This window comes from Solenopsis invicta, chromosome 3 (assembly GCF_016802725.1).
Source record: "Solenopsis invicta isolate M01_SB chromosome 3, UNIL_Sinv_3.0, whole genome shotgun sequence".
Classification (NCBI taxonomy): Eukaryota; Metazoa; Arthropoda; class Insecta; order Hymenoptera; family Formicidae; genus Solenopsis; species Solenopsis invicta.
In genome coordinates this window covers 18680791-18700763 of record NC_052666.1, presented here as the reverse complement: position 1 = coordinate 18700763, position 19973 = coordinate 18680791, and the positions used below count along the sequence as shown (strand labels likewise).

The 19973-nt window shown below is 37.1% G+C and overlaps 1 protein-coding gene across 14 annotated transcripts; it reads left to right on the top strand.

The window, feature by feature from the left end:
• Window positions 1-910: 910 nt before the first annotated feature.
• On the top strand, window positions 911-19759 carry LOC105194543. 14 transcript variants are annotated; one of them, XM_039446631.1, is made up of 22 exons: window positions 915-1211; window positions 2049-2187; window positions 2709-2876; window positions 6086-6265; window positions 6382-6580; window positions 6869-7063; window positions 7141-7230; window positions 7309-7407; window positions 7828-7928; window positions 8033-8105; window positions 8413-8528; window positions 11543-12534; window positions 12813-13177; window positions 16152-16345; window positions 16416-16443; window positions 16606-16746; window positions 16921-17150; window positions 17437-17548; window positions 17796-17864; window positions 18047-18156; window positions 18420-18650; window positions 18732-19759. In XM_039446631.1, exons 1-22 carry the CDS (start codon window positions 1175-1177, stop codon window positions 18946-18948), a joined length of 4086 nt encoding a protein of 1361 aa, XP_039302565.1. In that variant the 5' UTR covers window positions 915-1174; the 3' UTR covers window positions 18949-19759. The 14 variants fall into 14 exon arrangements, with proteins under 14 accessions (XP_039302576.1, XP_039302575.1, XP_039302565.1 ...); XM_011159511.3 differs by having other exon boundaries at window positions 916-1211; window positions 8033-8162; XM_039446632.1 differs by lacking the exon at window positions 17796-17864 and having other exon boundaries at window positions 916-1211; window positions 8033-8162.
• Window positions 19760-19973: the final 214 nt, after the last annotated feature.

Here is a 19973-nt window from a genome sequence, read left to right as displayed (position 1 = left end):
GCATTTCAATACTTTTTTTTTAAACCTTATATTGAATCTTAATAATTACTAAAATAAATGTATCATTATTTTATTTATTATTTACTATTTTGCGTTTATAGCTTTCCATAGACATTTATTTATCGAGCTATTGTTAATAGTATGTTCTCAGATTAATTGGCTTTAAAAAAATTGAAATGGCTTTATTTATCTGAAATTTCCAAGAGTAATTTTTATCAAATGATTATAGATGAATTGAACTTAAAATTTTTCTTTGAGCTCTTTTTTTGTTCTCTTTTTTTTTGTTGTCCTCGACCTTTGAGCCCTTTAATCGCGCATGCGTATAAAGGCAGTCAATTTTCATTCTACGCATGTGCCTCGTTTTCGAAATATGTAGATTCGAATTTGGCGGGACTACCCGCCGTCGATGACGTTGGTTATTAATTGTACTAATTTGCCCGCGCGCGTTCGGAGGTGTCATTAAAGATCTATATCTATTCGAGGGGGAGAAAGATGGATTTCCCGTGATTCTTTTGTCAAACAAGTGCGTGGATCACATACATCCTGACGAGATGTTGTGGAGAGTCCATCTTGGTCCATCTTCTCCAAATAAAATCTTAACCTTCAACGGTATGGCAACGATTTGTCCTATTTCGTTTTAGATACGGATAAATAAACATTGCAAGAGCGACCAGCGAAATTATAAGGACGTGACTTTGACCGGGAGAAAAGTGTAGGGGAGAGCAGCTAGAAAAACACTCTATTTTCCTTCGTCTAGCCGCAATCTCCCTTCCGCGTCAGGGAAGTCGATCGATCGGCCCGCGTGCGATCATTTTCTCCCTCGCCGCGACGAATCGCCGCGGTGAAGGTAAACAGATGGCCTTGGAAATCGGTGTGCTCCCCCACGCCCGCTCGAGACTGCGGAACGGGGTGATCTTGTCCCGGCTTTTCAGTTTTCCGTGCCAATCGCGAGAGTTGACGTATGGCTTCTTGGTGTCATCGAGGTTGCGGGCTCATGATGCTCGAGGCCATTGTCTCGCGAATCCTTGTGAAATACATATCGTGATTCTTGCTACGTATACATATATTTATACGTGTGTGCATATGTGTGTGTACAGGAGTGTCTTTTTCGCAGAATCTCGGCGAACGAAAGTCCTGAATTCTCGGAATCCCGCTGAACGGAAACGGCGGTGCCATGTCCGCGGAATCGCAGGACACCGAATTGGAGAACGGTAAACTTGGTTTGCTGAAATTTTCGCTCGACTCAGAGTTTTTGTCGCGTTTAATTAGTTTTGAATTTCTAATTTTTAATCGTTTCCAGCAAGCTGACGTTCGTATATCGTTATTTTAACGTCAAAGTAATGTCTTTGACGATATTTTGACATTAAAATAACATTAGCTTGCTATGTGGGTTGCTTATGGATGTGGAGCAACTACGATTTCTGCTAGAATTAAATTTTATTTAGAAAAACAGTAACAGTTGGTGCTAAAAATTGTTGAGAAAAATGTCAAGTTAAATATGTTAAATAAGAAATAAAAATGTGTAAGCACAGTGAAGAGCAGGTATTTTTTTTTATTGTTTTATGATTATGTATAAAGAATTTATATTTGTTTTTAACAATATTGTAATAATACTGTAATAATACTTTATTGCTATAAAGCTTGCAGAAAATTGGATGATTCCCAACAAACACCAAGTTATAGCTTTTTATTAAATCTTATAATTTCCCTCTTAATAATATAACTGTTATATGAGTGTAACCTGGTGTTTGTTGGATTCTTGAGTGGTAAAGAAATTACAGAGACTCTGGAGTTAATTCGCAGGATTGTTTCACACAGCGCTTTATTTAAAAATATCGCCAGTATCCACTTTTACCAATGTAGAACTGTAATCTCATCGGTTTAATTTTGTTTTTACTAATTCTTAGATACAAAGTACATTAAACTTATATTACAATTGATCTACATTGGTAGAAGATAACATAACTCGTCAAACTGAACAGAAATTTAGACTGTTTCTCATAACAGAAGTGTGGAAAATGACTTAGAATCATTTGTCATTTTTTCAGTATGGCAGCGGATATTTATGGAGTGCAACTCCTCCGCGTCGATCTCAACGGCGGATTCGACGTTGGACTCGACGGTGAACGATACGGTGTTAGTCACCAGGATCATCAACTACATGCAGGAACATTTGCCGACCTGGTCGTGAGTGTCTGCCAAGCCGGACAACGCTTATATTTTCCCCCTCGGACGCACTAGACGTGCCGCGCCGTTCACTGTTGACGAGCGTGAGACGCGACCGAGGTATACACAGGCTCGAAACAAATTGCCGGTGTGTATACGTCAGGCCGGTCGATCGATACAAGGACAAACGCGATCGACGACTTGACGACACGGCTCTAAGTGTAGGATACGTGAACATTTTCGAGATACGGAAAGCCGCACGAGGCTACAAACCGAGGCGGTCGCGTTCCCCGGTTTGTGTGCGTTTAACGCCTGTGTGTGGAAACGAGCGTGGCATTTATTTTCATTTAGAGTATTTTTCAGCCGAGATACGCAGTGTAACTGCAAGACTCATTTCTATCTGTGCTTTTTGTCAATGTTAAACGAAAATGAAACTTCACTGTGTTGTACTGTGCCTCTGTTGAAAAATTATTCTAGTGTTGTCTGTGCGGTAAATCAATTTTCATCAGGTAGAACGTAACGTGCCAAATTTTGATCGACAGAATCGACAACCTGGTGGAGTTATGGAGGTATTTGGCAACCGTTTCGACGGATGAGCGTGTGAATCTGCATCAGTTCAAAGAGGCAACGAAACGCTGGCTTGTCAAGATGCAACAGGTTCAGGCTACACAGGATGGCAATAACAATGGAGAAGTGGCCATGGAAAAATTGTAAGAGGAAGCGGAAACTTTATTTGTCTTTAATATGGCGATCGAGAATTGCGCTAAATTAAAGAAACCGCGACGCGAAACTCACGTGGACAATGTAATAGCGTAGCATGAATTCAGTGAACCGTAAATTCAATATATGTGGAGAACGCGCCAACCGGGAGAAAAAGAGCAATGCGGGGACTAGAGAAATTGATTTAGAGGCTAACCGAGTTACACCACACACTCGCGCTCTTCGCGCTTGGAAAATATTATTAACAGTATCTGTCTCTCGGATCACAGATTCGTTCAGTCGTTGTCGATTGACCATTTCGAACGAACAATGTACACAAGCTTGTGCTTTACATTCTTATGTAAACGTGTAGATTTGTACGCAGCAAAGTTAGCAGGCTGCGGTATATATTAACATGATTCCGTGGCATCCATCCCTCCAGATTATTTCTAGAAGACACAAAACGTGTGTACACAGAGATTTTTTTCTTAGAATTTATCCCTAAAATCACATAGAATGTGGAACAACATGCGTTTTGAAGAATTTAATTGTAATTTTAATAAGCTTTTAATAAATTTTATTAAATAATAAATTTTACTTAAATAATAGTAAAATTCTTTAAAATCCATATTGTCTCACAACTACAATGATTTTGAGGATAAATTCTGCGAGAAAATTCTGTGTAGTCGATATTTTTCCTCGTCCATTCAATGTATCGCAATGACATTGCTTGATAAGCAATTGGATCGTTTCGATCGCGTTGTAGCACCTTGGTCTACGCTACCTTCATTCAGAGACATTGAAAAATTTATTCGCGGTTCTACGAGCGCGCAATACGCGTGATCACAGGCACACGCACACACGTACATACACGCACGGAGACAACATGTGGCAATATGCATATGTTCTTGCGAGCCAGCGTTGAGCCAGTTTACTTTCTTTACTTCGATGCGAATAGCGCGCGAGCGACGTATACTGCTCGTTAAATTTTACATGAGCGACCCTGCCCGAGGAAGCCGATAAGAGACCACTAGAACAGTCTCTTTTGAGGCTAACGATATAATCGGTCGCAAAGTTAACTTAAAAATATCTGAGAAATCTGTGATTTGTGCACTTTATGGGACACATTGTATATTAATGTAATAAATTTGAAAGATTTATTAAAACTTAGAAATGAGAATTTAACATTAAAAAAAAAAACAAATAAATGTGTGTGAAAGCGTGACGCTTTTGATGCCAAAGCAAACGATTCGATTATATTCTCAGATGGCGACTTGACGTAATTTGTCATTATTTTTACATTAAAACGACTTTTTGATGCTAAAATAACATCAGCTTGTTACTTACTACTTACTTGCTTTTTTCTTTATCTAATTATATTAGATTTTTTTGAGCGGAAAATGCCACATACACTATGCGTACGTATGTACGCAGCTGATCGTTTATGTGCCTATCTATATGTTGCTCGCGATAAATGTAATTGCTAGCCGAGGAAAAGTACGCGTGCCGAAATCTCATCTTTAATCCGATACGCTCGACATAAGCATGAGGCGAAAGAACGACGGACAAATTGGCAGAAAGAGTGTTTACTTCGTACGAGAGCATTTTATTTGTACGTGTATATGTACGTGTATGTATGTATGTCTCATGGATAAATCCAAAAGTGTTCTCCGAGTCGCAGAACATCTCTGAGGCAAAGAACTAAAAAAAAGAACATGATTAAAACTAATATTGTAATGTATGTTACTACCTAATTAATATTTATTAATAGTAAAATAAATTAAGATACGTATGTTAATCATCAAATACATGTAATTTATATAAATCATATAAATACCAATAAAAATAAGAAAAATATAAGTATCATTAACAACAAAATAACATATCAAATATTATTTGGTCTCATAAAGCCGCAGATAAAATTTGAAAATTTTATTACAAAAAATACTAAATTATTAGGTATATAAAAAAATAGATTGAAATTCAGGAATATTCTTAACTTTTCAAAAGACTTAAAAATAAAAGTATTTTTGAATTTACAACTTAGATAATATTTTTTTCATAAAATAGTTTAGTATTTTCTTTTCTGTAATAAATTTTTCTAATTTTATCTGCTGTTTTTTACGTTCAAGCAGGCAATATTTGATACACTTTTTATTTTATTTAGTGATATGTATTTAACAATTTTTTATTTTATTTGTAATATGATTTTTATTTTACATAATTTATTATATGTATTTTAATGTATATTTTATTGTAAAATATTAATTAGATAACAGTAATACATTGCAATATTAACCATGCTTTTTTGTTTCTATTTCTGTCTGTGTCGATCCGGATAAAGTCTAATAAGTATCATGCAGGTGTTGTTCGCATTGCTTGTAGCGCACGAATATTGTGGCAGTTGGAAATCGGCACGCGATATCTCTTATGCAATTCATATGAAATGTTCAGTCGTTACTCGCTTGCGGTCATATCTGGTGATCCGGTTAATGCGCCGAACGCGATCGTTCTCGGACGGTAAACAAAAGAAATTAACCGATATAATTTTTTAATTACGTGCCTCCCGTGCGATCAACTACGTGCAAAGTATTCTTGTAAGTCTTCTCTTCGTATGAATTATTAAATGCAGTCCCTCGATTACCGTCGCAATGTTAATCGCGAAATCAAAGAGTTAAGTTAGCGATGTTGACACGTTTATAATAGTGATAGGCGCATTTGATCCCGCACCATTATGTGAATTTGACTGATTATGATTTGTGCTCGATACAAAAAGTAAGTGGGAAATTTAAGTCTACGCACTACTGCGTGAGATTATACTGTAATGCGAATTTAATACACGTTGATAATAGAAGATAAATCATTTTAATTTGTATATGGTAATGCTTCCGTGATCTTTTCATTAATGATAAAGGTGCATTTAATTTTCTTTTTTGATTTACTGAACTTGGACTTGGTACTTGAAGATATATCATTTTTTATATGATTTGTAGCATTTAATTATAATAAATTACTCAACGTTTAGATTAACATTTATTCACTTGATACGCATTAAATATTATGTGTATCTGTAAAAATATAATGATAGATTTAGTACGTTTGACAGTGAGAATGTAGGATATGAGTGTAGGATTATATAATTTAATAACTGTTTATCCGTGTAAAATGACTGGCAATTATATATAATTATACAAAACACAATGTGTGGTAATTGTCATAGTCTCGTGAGCGACCCGGACTCATCAATGAAAACCATGGACATGGATAACATGGAGTTCGAATTCCGTCTGAAATTTCGAAAGCTCAACGAGGAGAATAATGACCTTCGCGGCGAGCTCGAGCGATGCGAAGAATCAATCAATACTCTCAGACAAAAACTTAAGCAAACCGAGCAGCAACTGTGCGTATGATTTATTTTGTCATACAAGTATTTCAACCGTTTTTGGATAAATTTGAAAAATCGATTTATGTAAATGTATTTTTTATGCTTATGTGATATGCGCTTTATCGATGTAGAAAGCACTACAAACAGAAATGTCAGCAATTTGAAAAGGAAAACAACGAGCAAAGAGATCAATTAAACGAATTAATTGAAAAGGAAAAAACTATAGTTTTGGAATTAATTGAGAAGGAAAGGGCTATGACCTTGGACCTTCAAAGATGTACAGAAGAGAAGGAGAAGTTGTTGAAGCAATTGGAAATCGCGGAGATTGAGGTAAAACTGTATTTTCATCTTTTATTATGAGGAGTTATTTATGATTTCCGTTTAAGCATATAAATAGATTTCTACGTACACGTCTGTGCAGACGTAATCGAAAGATCTTAGTCTTTTACTTTGTATTTCTTTGTACAATTCTTCATAATTAATATTCGAATATAATTTTTCGAATGTAAATATTTAAGATTTTTAATATAAAATTCAGAATATATTACATTTAGTTGTGCAAGGAATCTTTTTTTGTAAAATTTTTGTTTTCTTACATTTGTTTTCTTAAATAAATAGATACTGACTATACCATTCTTGAAAGAAAAACTAGAGAAAATTACCAAGGAGAAAGAAAGCTTTATAGACGTAATCGCCAAAATGCAAGAGGAATTTGAAGAAAAAGAAGACAGTTGTAGATATTTGAGAACCACTATAACCGAGCTCGAGGATACGAGCATTAGCCTAAAAGAGAACTATGAATGTATGATTAGTGTAGGTTTAAATGTTTCCTGAGGCGCATAGCGTACAGTCACGAATTATAATGCTACAGCGAGAAATATCTATTGCAGAGTCTACGTGAAAAGAATCGTCTGCTTGAGACCGAAAATGAGGAACTTCAATCGTTGTCATCCTTTAACGTGTACCCTTCCGGAGAAAAAGTAAACTATTAATGTTATAGAAATGTAAATTGTATAAAAATATTTCTTGCAGTATATAATTTACGCGATTATTCACAGTTCTCACCTATGTCGGACACAAATGAATACAACATGCATAGTACACCTTATAAATCAACGCCGACGCAAAATTCATTGTACATGGAATTAAAAGTCTCTGTAAGTGAAAATATTTATTTCGGTAGTTCCGTAATATGTAATAAATTAACCTTTAGCTACGATCATAGTGGACTTGTGTCCGACTGATTTTTATCCACGAAAATTTCTCGAAATTTCAAAAGCAATTAAATTATACTTAAATTTTTTCTAAAATAAAGTACAGATATTTCTAAAATAAAGTACAGTTTTAGAAATTTGAAAGTATGTTTATGAATTTTTAGAGATTTTTTTAAATTATTTCAAATAGATGAAAAAGTGGTTGGTTTCAAGATACCTATGATCGTATTAAAACAATTACTTTTTTTTTCTATGATAGCTTAAAAGTTAATTATGACAATAAAAGTTATAATGATTATCTGTGTGATGCTGAAACAACATTTTGAGAGAGATTTAAAAATCTTATTTTTTTACATATTTTAGGGCTTTACAGCTGAATGTAGCAGAAGCGACAGGGAAGACCTAGAAGAGGAATTAAACCAGTACGACGCCACGATTCTTGAGATAATGGAACAGCTAGAAAAGTCATTATATCTCAATTTATTTATTTTTTTATTTCCTTTATTTCTTTTATTTTCCTTCTTTTGATCGAACCTGCTTTATGTTTTGCTTTACGATTAATTTTCAGAGTTATAGAGTTTTTTGTTACGATGCGAGGCTCCGCCGACAACTCATCTTACTTTAACCCGCAAGACACGGACGTAAGAACTCGTACAGTTGATGTATTGAAACACAAAGTGTCTTTTCTATTGAATATGGTTAGTGTTGCTTGTGGCTTATTTTTATTTCTAGTTTTTTTTTTATTTTTTTTATCGCAAATGTGTGTCGTCAATGTTGATAAAGCGCGCTTAAACACCTTGACACACGTGTCATATTTGCCGTTATACTATCGTAGTCAAATGACTGTTCGCGGTAAACGATTTTCATGATAAAGCGACGTTCGCGTTCATGGTCTTTTTTTTTCTTTTTTCACGTTCTTATCTATTCACGAATCGCATCTTTTCGCAGACGGCAGAAGAGGTTGAGAGGAGGAACACGAGACAGGATTCGAGCACGCAGTTTCCAATTGATTCAGCAAATGCGACTGATGATTTGGCTCAATTTGACAACGAAAGTTTGCAAGCGTAAGTTAACAATGTTCGCATGAGACGCGTAACACTTGCCACGCGTCTGTGTGCGAAGTTACACTTGTTGGCGTAAACCGAAGTGAAGATGATTAATTCCCGGAAGAACAGCCTATCGCGAGTCTGCTATATTGAATGATTCTTTTTATACGGACGAGCGGAGTTTTTTTGCGGACGAGTTGATTTCTCGTTTTTTTTTTTTTCGTCGAACGACCGAAACGCCATTCCGATCACAGACGTCGTACACGTCGCGTAAACAGAAGAGATATCAATTTCCGAAGCCAATGATCATTCAATTCTGAATATCTGGACCGAGGTCGGGCACAGCGGATGGCTCTTCAGGGTTTCCCATAAAAATAGCGGCGCCGCGTCTTGCGACGGTTGCTCGTTACATATACGACACGCCCGCGAATGACACTCCACGCAAAAATAACCGGGTTGCCCTGAATCCCTCCTTAAATCATGATTTCTATCTCAACTCTCGCATCCCAATAAAAATGTTTATCGGCTAATCCCACTTGCGCCTGGCTTTCATCCTCTCTATAATTCGCAAACTCGAGATCGTTGCATAGTTGAAATTTAATCCCGTTCATTTTCTTGCTCGAAATATCTCGGTTCCGAACTTGCGTTCGTTCATTAGAAGTACTATCACAAATGCATTTAGATAATACAGATTTTTATTCGTAAATTACGACAGAATCGTCTTTTTCACGCAGAAAAGAAAAATATCCGCCAGATAAACAGGAGTTATCAAACTGGAAATCGACACGTGATATCAGATTATATCGAAGGAATACTTAGATGTTCCTAAACGTTTATTAACTTTTTTTTTCTCTCAGAAACAACGCATTACGGAAGCTAAGAATAGCTACAAGAAAACACGATGTGTCATGTATTTCTTACATGAGCGATTACTGCAATCGTTTTAGAGAGCATTCGAAATGCAATCTGGAGATCACCTTAGCTCGTATGTGATACAGGGAAAGACGGCAGCACCGCTAGGGAGAACTTTGACTCACCGGGCGGGTGTGCAATCAGTACGCTTCGGACCTTACTGTCGCGCGTATCGGTACCTCGAAAACGACGTTTCGGTCGACCCGAAAAAAAAAAATCACATACGTCGAAGTGTGGTTCTCTCGTTAAAAATTATTTTTGCTGCAAAGAAATCTCGATACGAGATTGATCTTTTAGTAACTTTTAGAGTGATCTTGACTTCTCTTCGATCGTTAATGTGAAGTCCGAAAGTATTGAAGGCTAAATCCTCTAGCGAATACAACGTAGAATTATAAATAATTTATGTGAGTTAATAATGAAATTTAACAATGGAAAACTAGTAGAACAACAAATCTAACGAACACGACACGTGTATACTTAAACAATAAATATAAACGTAGATCGCAGTTTGATGTAACGCAGACGTTGAACGGCGTGCAGCAAGGACAGTTTGATTTGTTGCCTTAATGGCATGATCGCCGCTCTAAATCTATGCGCACATGCGCCACGCATGCAGTTCTAATTAGTCGCTTCTGCAATTCGCACGATTGTTTATGTCATCGAAATCGACCTCGGCCTTTACGGACGAATAAACAGAGAGAAAAATAAAACAATTATTTTTACATTAATTTTGCTACTTCAATTTAAAAAAATTAGCTCCCACGATCGTCGCATATTATTAGCAATTATTTTTTTCTTAAATTTCATGCAAGCGTAGAGAGAATGAAGACAATGAACATTACGATATGAATACGTTATTGAGATTTAACGTCATTTGCAAAGGTGAATATTTAAGAGAAAAACAAGACAATCATTTTACGAATATGAATCTCTGCTTTATTCAAAAATATTTTTGTTATCATATTTATGTTAGCTATCATAATCGACACTACGTTTAATTATTCGCATTTTTTATTTTATTTTATTATCATGCAAGCATTACACAGAGAGAACAATGAATATCTTGTGAATATATTATTGAAGTTTGATGTTATTTCCAAAGGCGAATATTTGAGAGATAAGTAAAAGATTATCATTTTACGAATATAAATCTTATTCCCAACTATGTTTTGAAAATGTTATTATGTAAGCGTTGTATCGAGAGAACAAAAATCGATGATATCACATCTCGAATATGCATATAGTATGTTTGATTCCACTTGCCGAAGTTTCAAGGCTATTAAAAGTTTTAACAGACTCACATTATGCATAAATTTACGTGTCGCCGCCGGCTATTACTGACATTTAAATAGCTATCGCTCGTTATCACGCAAAAACATATTTTCTATAATGGTATAAGTTGATTTAGTAAATTTTAGTTTAATGCCACGCTAGAAGTTCAATGCTGTTAATTACGCGATACTCAGCTTGCGTTATTCTCCAACTTTTCTTTATTGTAATCGCTATTTTAGCCTGTCGAAAGCGGAGACGGGTCTACGGTCGGTAGCTTCACACTGTATGTATAACGAAGACGCTGAAACGTTCTCGAGAATCACAAACACGTGCACGAATGTCGAAAATCGATTCCCTACCATCGAACCCATCATCGAAGAATTAAACGACATCATCGAGAGTACCCTTTGCGCTCTTGTCAATCGCAAAGACGGTTTATTGTCCGAGAATTCAAGGTCATTGTTGCGCAAATTACTTATATATATTGAAATTTATTTGCTACGAAATGTAAAAAAAAAAGGAGAACATGAGAAATCTGTATTACAACCATGTTAACGCTTACCGCACACCTTTGTTTTCCGAACTCTTACCACACCATGGATCATTCGTGTCCATCGTTAATTTGCATCACTCTTTTACATATAAAAAAATTATTAACAATTACATTTACTCTAACATCTTTAGAAAGTATTTTTATGGTTGTGTATTTAAAAAAAAAAGTACATAAGTATTATAATTAATTAATTAGACAAGATATTTCAAAGGAAAGAAATGCGCAGGACATAAATGCCCCAAAATATATGTTAATATAAATTAGGTTGCTGTAATGTATTTATTTTAATGAATAGGTACAGATCGATACACACATTGCCGTCGGGCTTGCAATCATCTTCGCTAGTCGCAGAAGACTCGATATCACAAAAGTTCAGTTATCAAAATTCTGGAACAAATACTGCCGATGTTCTTCCGTTCGCGCAAGGAGACGGTCTAACGCAGAAAAAGGAACAATTTACGCCGCCTGCTGAGGAAGTTTTTAATCAGAAAGATTTGACCTATATCGAGGAAAATTGCTCGAGCGAAATGTCAAAAGGGTCGAACGTCCTGCAAGTGGATACGAAAGCGTTGGCCACGTCGGAGGAAGAGAAGACGGACGCCAGAAGTTTCCAAGTACCGGAAGTGAGCAGCGCGAGCAATCCGACGAGTCCTCGCAGAAAGATCTCTGTCTACTGCCGTTCGTTTGACGTGGTGGCAGTGCAGGATCGGCGCGAGGATCACCCGAGGTCTAACAATCTGGAAGTGAGAGAGTCGCCGAGCAAACCGGACGACTCCCCCGCGCGAATCGACAGGATCGCCGCGAGGGATCGAAATAACACGCCCAATCAAAAGTATTTGTTTAATGACGTTTACCGCAACGTGAAGAGCGACAGCGATTCTTCGAATTCCACGCCGGTGAAGCACTTCCAGGACGTGAACGACGAATCGCCGATCGCGCCGCAGCCGATATTTAGAAAGGTCCAGTTGGCGCCCACGCGTTTAAGATTTTCTGAAGCTAGAAGCGAGTTGGATAAAGCCACTGTGGCTCCCAGCTGTGCTTCTCCAGTTCCAGTGGATTCCACTGAATTGAATATTTCGATTACGAGATCCAATTCTTCGTCTTCCCTGTCTCCCGTCGACAGACGCAGGAAGGACGACGACGGTTCCGTGTATTTATCTTCGACGTTCGTAAACGAGGACAAGATGGAAGTGAAAAGTACGATGCTCGAGTCTAAATCATCGAACGAAAACATTTCGCAGACATTTTCGGTGCCAAATCGCTGCCTATTTCCGCGTTATCAAGCTGGCAAGTATAGTTCGATCTTATCTTATTAATTCTATTAAATACCGATTTCACAATCAAGCTGAGATATGCAGAATTTGTAATATATCATGCTTATTAATTTATATTTATTTACTGAGACGGAAAAGAATTTATTGCACGTATCAAAGTGCGATATTGATCCTCTCAATCGCTGACCGTCTGACCGTCTGACTTTTCACCTCCTCCGTCTCGGGAGAAGACATCGTGGAAATTTCTCTCAAGTTGTCTTATTGAATCATTGATTTTATTTTCTCCCGCAGATTCAGCGAAGATCGCGGATTCAGAGGATCCCCACTCCGAGGCGAGCGTGCAAAGAGTCTGCGACAACGAGAGTCAGTCGCGAATCGAACGGTCAGTCGATAGCCAAATGTCGAGTCGCAAGGACAGTTTGGCCGTTTCGGGCAGCGAATGCGAACCAGCGGTGGCAGAAGCGGGGTGCTTTGATCAATGCAGCACGATTAACGAGAAAGTCGCGAGTGAGGCCGGCAAGGCCGTCAATGTCGTGTCGTCCACATCGTTAACCGATGAGCCGATCTCCGCGAAGGTGGTGTCGTACACGAACTTGGCGCAGAGCGACGAAAAAGCGCGCGAAAGAGACCGGTTAATGAAACAAAAAATACGAAAGGTTGGTAGCGAGAGGATTTTAGGTATAAATTAAGAACACATTGTTCTCCCCCTCTCTGTTCTGTAATATCTCGTACGTATGGAAGGAAAGTTTAAGGCGGTTTGATCCGGTGCGCAACGCTGCCGGATTGGATTAAATTGGATGGAATAGTGTGCCTGGCGCGTATAACACGAGCACCGACGAGCGGTTCAATCGCTGTTGCACGAAGGCAATTGAGCTGCGTTTTAATAGAAATTTTAATAGAAACGCGGCCTCAACACGCGGCCGTTTTGATCATCACGGTCGATCAAGCCACGCCGAGTTAAGCTCGGCAATTATTATTACTTTAAGGGAGCTATCAGCAATAAATCCGCGGTCAATTGACACTAATTGCTTGTACGGAATGTCGCAATTATCTGACACGTGTCTGTCACTAGATTACTATCGTTGTTTATAGTTGACCCTCTGTAGTCCAACATGTTTTTCACTGCTTTTCTAGTCCAACTGATGTTTTTGAAAAGTTTTTGGATTCTAAAAAATCAGAAAAAATTCTGGCATACTCTTCAACATTTCAAAGTACCATTTCACAATTGTTTGATTTTATTTTTAAACGTTTTTCGCTTTTTTGTATGTTTTCGAATTTGAGACAGAATAATTCAAAATTGAAAATTTGTCCTTCAAATCTCCAGTTGTACCACGAAGGATTAATATACGCAAGTCTTTATACTTGCAATAGAGAGTTCAAATGACCTTGAATTATTATATATTATTCTAATGTCTCTATAATGTTTTTCTCAATAAGAAGAGACAATATTTCACACTTCCACGTATACATAAAGTATAAAGATTTCATAGAAACAGGGGATTTCTAGAAAAAACTAGTTATGCGAATTTTTTTTCTAATTCTCGATTTAACATTATTCATTTTATTAAACATTTTTGCATAATAGTACAACATCGATTATTTTATGTCAAGCGAACAGGTTTTACAGTAATTTACAAAACACGTGATGTGATGATGAGAGGAACTTAATAAAGCGTTAAAATCAATACGATTTATATGATTTTTTACGACGCTTTCATTCACTTTTTACTTCGCATAAACGGAAGTGATTTAAGCTTCATGCTAATTTACTTATTCGAAAATAGTATCTTTCCTTTGTGCTCGTGTTTGCACGTGAATAGTAAATAAACAAGTAACGCACCTCGTTTAACGCTCGTTGTTTAAAATAGCCGCGGAATAGTCGCACATCTTTCAAAGCTATGCGATTTCTTTCAGCTCGTTCTGAACGGCACGCTAATTAATTTGTCAGCGGCTAGACACACATCTTTGCTGCCTATCGTAATTTATCAACTCTCAGCTAATAAATCTCTCTTTACATTACGAAATATATGATCTAGTTGATCGTATTTACTGTGGAAACACTTCACGACGATGTTCCGGTTATGATTTACATTTAATCACGTTTATATTTCTGCGTCTATTTCTCGATTGTCTTCATATATATTCTGCGGTATATCGACAAGCTCCGTCATTTTCGTTTTTTTATGCGTGTATTCGCCGATGGTGAGACGCAGACGTCTCTCTTGTTTACTCGTTCATTTATACTGATTTTTACTAGCACAGTTTCACTAATCGCAGATCTGCGGCGAAAAATCCGGGCGGCAAGGTTGACCGCGAGTTTTTACCTTATAAGTTGCTTTGCGATGATTTTCATGCGTCGTACACGCGACCAATTAAACCTTCGAGACTTCTTCATCATCACTGCGCTAAATTAATCGGCTACTTATGGGCTCTTCGTACTTGTCGTTTTTTTACCGTAAATGCAAAGGAATAATATGCATTAGACACATACACATACATAACTCATATTACACGTTTTTTTCTCGTCAAGTTTTTTTCTATCATTAACTCATTTAGCTGTGTTACGCAAATTTTATATAACGTTAGATATTTAAGTATTACTTTGTTGTGCATAATGAGAACTACAACGAGGAACGATTTTCCAAGTGACTTTGCAATCCTCCTTTGCACCAATGAATGGCCTTAAACTCGATTTAACTTATTTTCTTTCCTTTTCTAATTCCTATAACTGGAAAAAGATTGTAAGTAAAACTCAAATCGTCGAATTCAAAGGTAAGATACATTAGTGCAAACGGATCTTAGAAAACTCGTATGCATCTTTTATTGATCATTAATCAACAATGCATCTTTTTCTACAGAGATCGCTGCGCTTGTCTAATTCTGCCGGAATACCGCCAAGTTATAAATATTATATCGAAGTGCGGTAGCGTCACACAACGCACGTGCCCCTTCTACATCCGGCGGTCTATCTCGTTTGATATGAGAAATAATATTTGCCTTTGGTTGCCACGTAAACGTTCGACAGATATTAGTGGAAAAGCGAAGAGAGAAGACCGCCGAAATTCTTGCTGTATTCTCTTTGCTCGTCAAATGTATTCATAAGCGGTAATCAATCATTTGGAGCGCAAAAAAGTACGATAATAATCGGCTCCTTTAACCGAGTCGCATCATCGGAGTCTACTGCCCTCTTTTCCAGGGCTGCCATTTATTTATCTCTCCTCTCTTTCAATTACACGTTTCAATTACACTGGAATGCACACGATTCTCTCGCATTCCCATTCTTTCCCGATAATGTTTATCCGAACGTGATGCGATAACGCGCGAGTAATATTTACGAAGGTCATATTACCACTGGAAGTGTGATCTGTGCCAAGTTAACTCATTCTTATCGTTGCGAACTTCCCTAATATTGTATATGCTGTGATTGTTAATCAGTAGCGGTCAACACAGTATCGTATGCATTTTTTCCTTCCGTCACTCTGAAAGTCATTAAATACCGAGAGATAATTTTACAGCGGACGTCCGCTAGTTTCGTGAGAGACTCAGCGAATGCGTTTTTGCGAATGCGATCGCGAATTTTTATTGTTTTCCTTTCATTGTTTAATTTAAAATATCACTTGGTTATTACAGTCGCGGTTTTTAAATATGAAAAGATCGTACTCGGAGGACGAAAGCCTTGGTCAATTGGAGTGTCATTGCAAACGACGAAGCAGATCTTTGATTCCAGAAGATAGTCAAAGCAGAGTCTTCCCCAGTCTCACGGACACTTGTCTGCAGGAATTTGGGATAGCCAATTTATCGGACGACGAATTGGAGTGTAATAGGTGATTAGAAAACTTGATCTAACGTTTGATTGTATAATTTAATTGATCGTTGAACGATCTTTATTTTCAGAGAGGATCCAAGTGAGCTTGAATTGCAGGTAAATAAACAAACCCCAAGTGTGAAGATTATGAAATGTTTCAGCGGATAGTCACACTGTATGTATGTCACTGCTTTTAACGATAGAAGCAGCGGCATACATACAGAGTAACTATCCGCTGGAACATTTCATACTTTTCATATTTAGGGTTTGTTTATTTAGAAGAAGTACACGGCGTTCTCGTTGTGCCTCTGCGTAGACAGGCTGACTCTACCGCGAAGGATAGCGATGTCGATTCGGCAACGCGATCAATCAGAGAAAAATCTCTCCTCTGAAGTGGAGAATATGCAACAAGATATTCAGGCAAGCGAACGCGAAAGTATTTTATCACTCATTAATCTTTGGACAATTGTGTAGAACGTGGAACTTTCGGCTAAATCGTTAATTTCTAAGTTGCTCGCGCGCGAGGTATTTGTCAGTTAGTCAGTAGTCGTTCTTCGTGGTTCGTTGAAGGGATTGAATTTTGCGTAACGTCAGGAACTCGCGCCACTATGCATGGACAGGGAATCCGCGGAGCGGGTGGATCGAGTCAGGCATCGGTTGGACATGATTGTGCGATGCGCGCACAGGGTGTCCTGCACGGCCGAGACTCTGGGCGCCGTGCACCAGGAACGTAGGATTTCCCGGGCCATTCTGCTGGCCGACAAGTATCTCCAGTTGCTGCAGTCCCGGTGTGAGAAGCTGATTACCAGTGTCGCCGAGATTAAGTGAGGGTCAGACTTACCACCTTTCCCTAACTCACTTCGCTTGTCGTTTAATATATATTTTGAGTTTTGACATTGCTTTTGAAATGCGCTACCGGTCTTCGAACTCTTTCTCCATCGTGAGTAAAACTTTAAAGGCAATTGCTTATAGAAATCAATTAATAATTGGATAGCTCGAGTATTCTTGGTGAAACAATTTCATAATAGTGCTTGATGCGAAGTTTTTTCCCCTCCCTCGGTTTTCGAAACAATGAGACGGTATTCGTGATAGCGCACGCTTCATTTCCAGACGGATCCTGGTAGAGAACAACATAGTAATAGAGGAAAACTCCGGCGAGCTCAACGACGAAGTGCCCCGCATCAGATACAGGAGCGGTACACCCGTCAATAATCGTATGATGGTTCGAAAATATTGAGAGATTCACGATCATTGCTTTCTGTTGCCAGTTTTTCATCGCACCTTGGAGAGTATCATCGAATTTCGTTTTGCAATTTCCGTCGCTTCGTTTTTGTACTTTTGCACGGTTCGCACAACTTCGCAGGAATTTTTTGATGCACTTCATAGCTTGCGCTTCATCAATTTTTTTAAACTTTGTTCTGTCGATTAATTGGTTCGTTTTTTTTTTTTTCGTCAACTTTTCTTTCTAGATGGCTAGGAGGAGAGCCAGTGTGGCCACAATGTCTCGGCCGATGGGCAGTACACAGGATGTGACAAAGGCAATTCGTCTTGTTTTTAGCTTTGAATTTTTGCTTCTTACAGAGCTTGGTATCTCAACGGGATTAGCCTTTTACGTTCCGCACTACTAACATAATGACACGCATAACGATTGCTTATATTTATTTTTTTCTTTTGTTCTTTTTATATTGTCTATATTTCTTTCGCCTTCTGCTTCATACAGGACATCGTAAGGCAGCGAAATTCGTCCGTTTCCGGACGTATGACTCTCAGGAGGCCGTCTTTCCACTCCGAATCCCCAAAGTGGGAGATCGAAAAACTAGATCGTGCCGAGTTAGTAATATTATTCTGTACTTAGATCTGTAAATATCTTGAGTTAACTTAAAACATCTAATTAATCTTTATAGTACAATTATAGGTATTTCATTTCCAATTAATTTCTACGTAAATTTTTGAAAACTTTAAAGATTTCCCCCACCTCACTTCTTATTTCCTAAAAAATTGTGTCGTAAGAGTTAAATATCCTAAAGTAGCTATTAATTGTCTATTTTTTAAAATATAATCTTCATATATTACATTGAATATTTTCTTAACAGAAGCTCCAACAGTATCAATGAACTACGAGGTATTTTCGAACACGCTGAATCTCGACGTAACTCAAAGGAGGAAAATAACAATATGCGACTGAGCCACTCCAATAGTCAAAGTACAGTAAATTGTGCGCTAATTGACAAAGTTTGGACGAATGTAAAAGAGGAGGAGGAAGAAGAGGAGCCGGCTTCTGAAGTTTTCGATAATGAAAATATTCATTCTGAGAGTAGATCAAGGTAATTTATTTCTTTGTTCCATCTGTTCTTTATAATTTTTATCAAATTATGTGAAATTGTTATCGTAATTTCTTTTTTCAGCACAAAATCATCTTTTCAATTAAGACGAAGAAGAAGACCAATATTGCCTATAATATTGAGTATTCTAATTTTCTTCCTTCTCTTTTATGTGATTCGTGTAATGATGGCAGAAGTGGTTTATTTTCACGTTTGTCAAGATCAGCCATTAAACAAACTGGTCGAATATGTTATCGAGAGATACCGTCAGATGAAGAAAACGGCTCCTCACCCCATGTGATTCTCCTAATGTTCACGCGATCTGATTAGCTGTATCAGTAAAACAAATAGCAAGACTAATTGTATATTGTAACATATGTCAATTATGGAAAGGCTGAATAAATTAATAATTGCAAAGTTTGTTCCGCCTTTTAAATATGGTCACGCAGTCACGTAGCCGCGAGTACTGTTATGTTCTCGCGGTCCCTTGTTGCAACTGTGTTTAAATTATGACTTCAGAAATGAAGAATCATGTAAATTTTCCTTTTGTGCGCTGTTATGCGAAGCAAATAAATTTTTTCATCTATTATCGCTTATGTTTGATATTACAATAAAATCCATAGTATTTGTGTTTAATATATTAATGAATGACTAAATCTAGAATAAAATTTATTTCGTGTTCTGATTGAATACATTTATTAATACAAAAGACTTAAAATTAGAAAAATGATAGATACATTTTGTCAATTTACATTATCAAATCTGCATAGAGAAAAATTAATTTAGTTCGACATAAAGTGCAAGGAAACATTCACATTTCTCGCTTCTGATATTGTAATTCAACGTTGCAAAGGTTTAAAAAACGACCAAAAATTTAAAAATAAATTGTTTACAGTACTAAATTTTGTTTTTGTAAAAAAAACAGTATGATTAATATTTGTATCTTTTCACAAATTTTAATCACATTTGAGTGTTATGTTTTAAATATTAAAGGATATCCAGGGTTACTGCGTTTATTATTAACACATTATTTAAAAAATAAAAGTTGTTTTAAATGTTTTAAAATATTCAGAAAAGCAAATGTTATTAATAAAGAAACTAGAAAAATCAAACGTATAATTTGATATAAAGATTCTTGACGTGTTTTAATTTTAATTTTATTTTAGCGTCTTTCCTCTCTCCTTTCTCCATAATTTTTTGTCCCGAAACTCGATCTCTTCCGATTTTTGTCCGAAAAGACCCATCTCTTCCGGCTTTTGTTCGAAATTAAAAGACTCGTTTATTCCGATTTTTCGACGAAAGGATTCGTCTCTTCCGGTTTTTGTG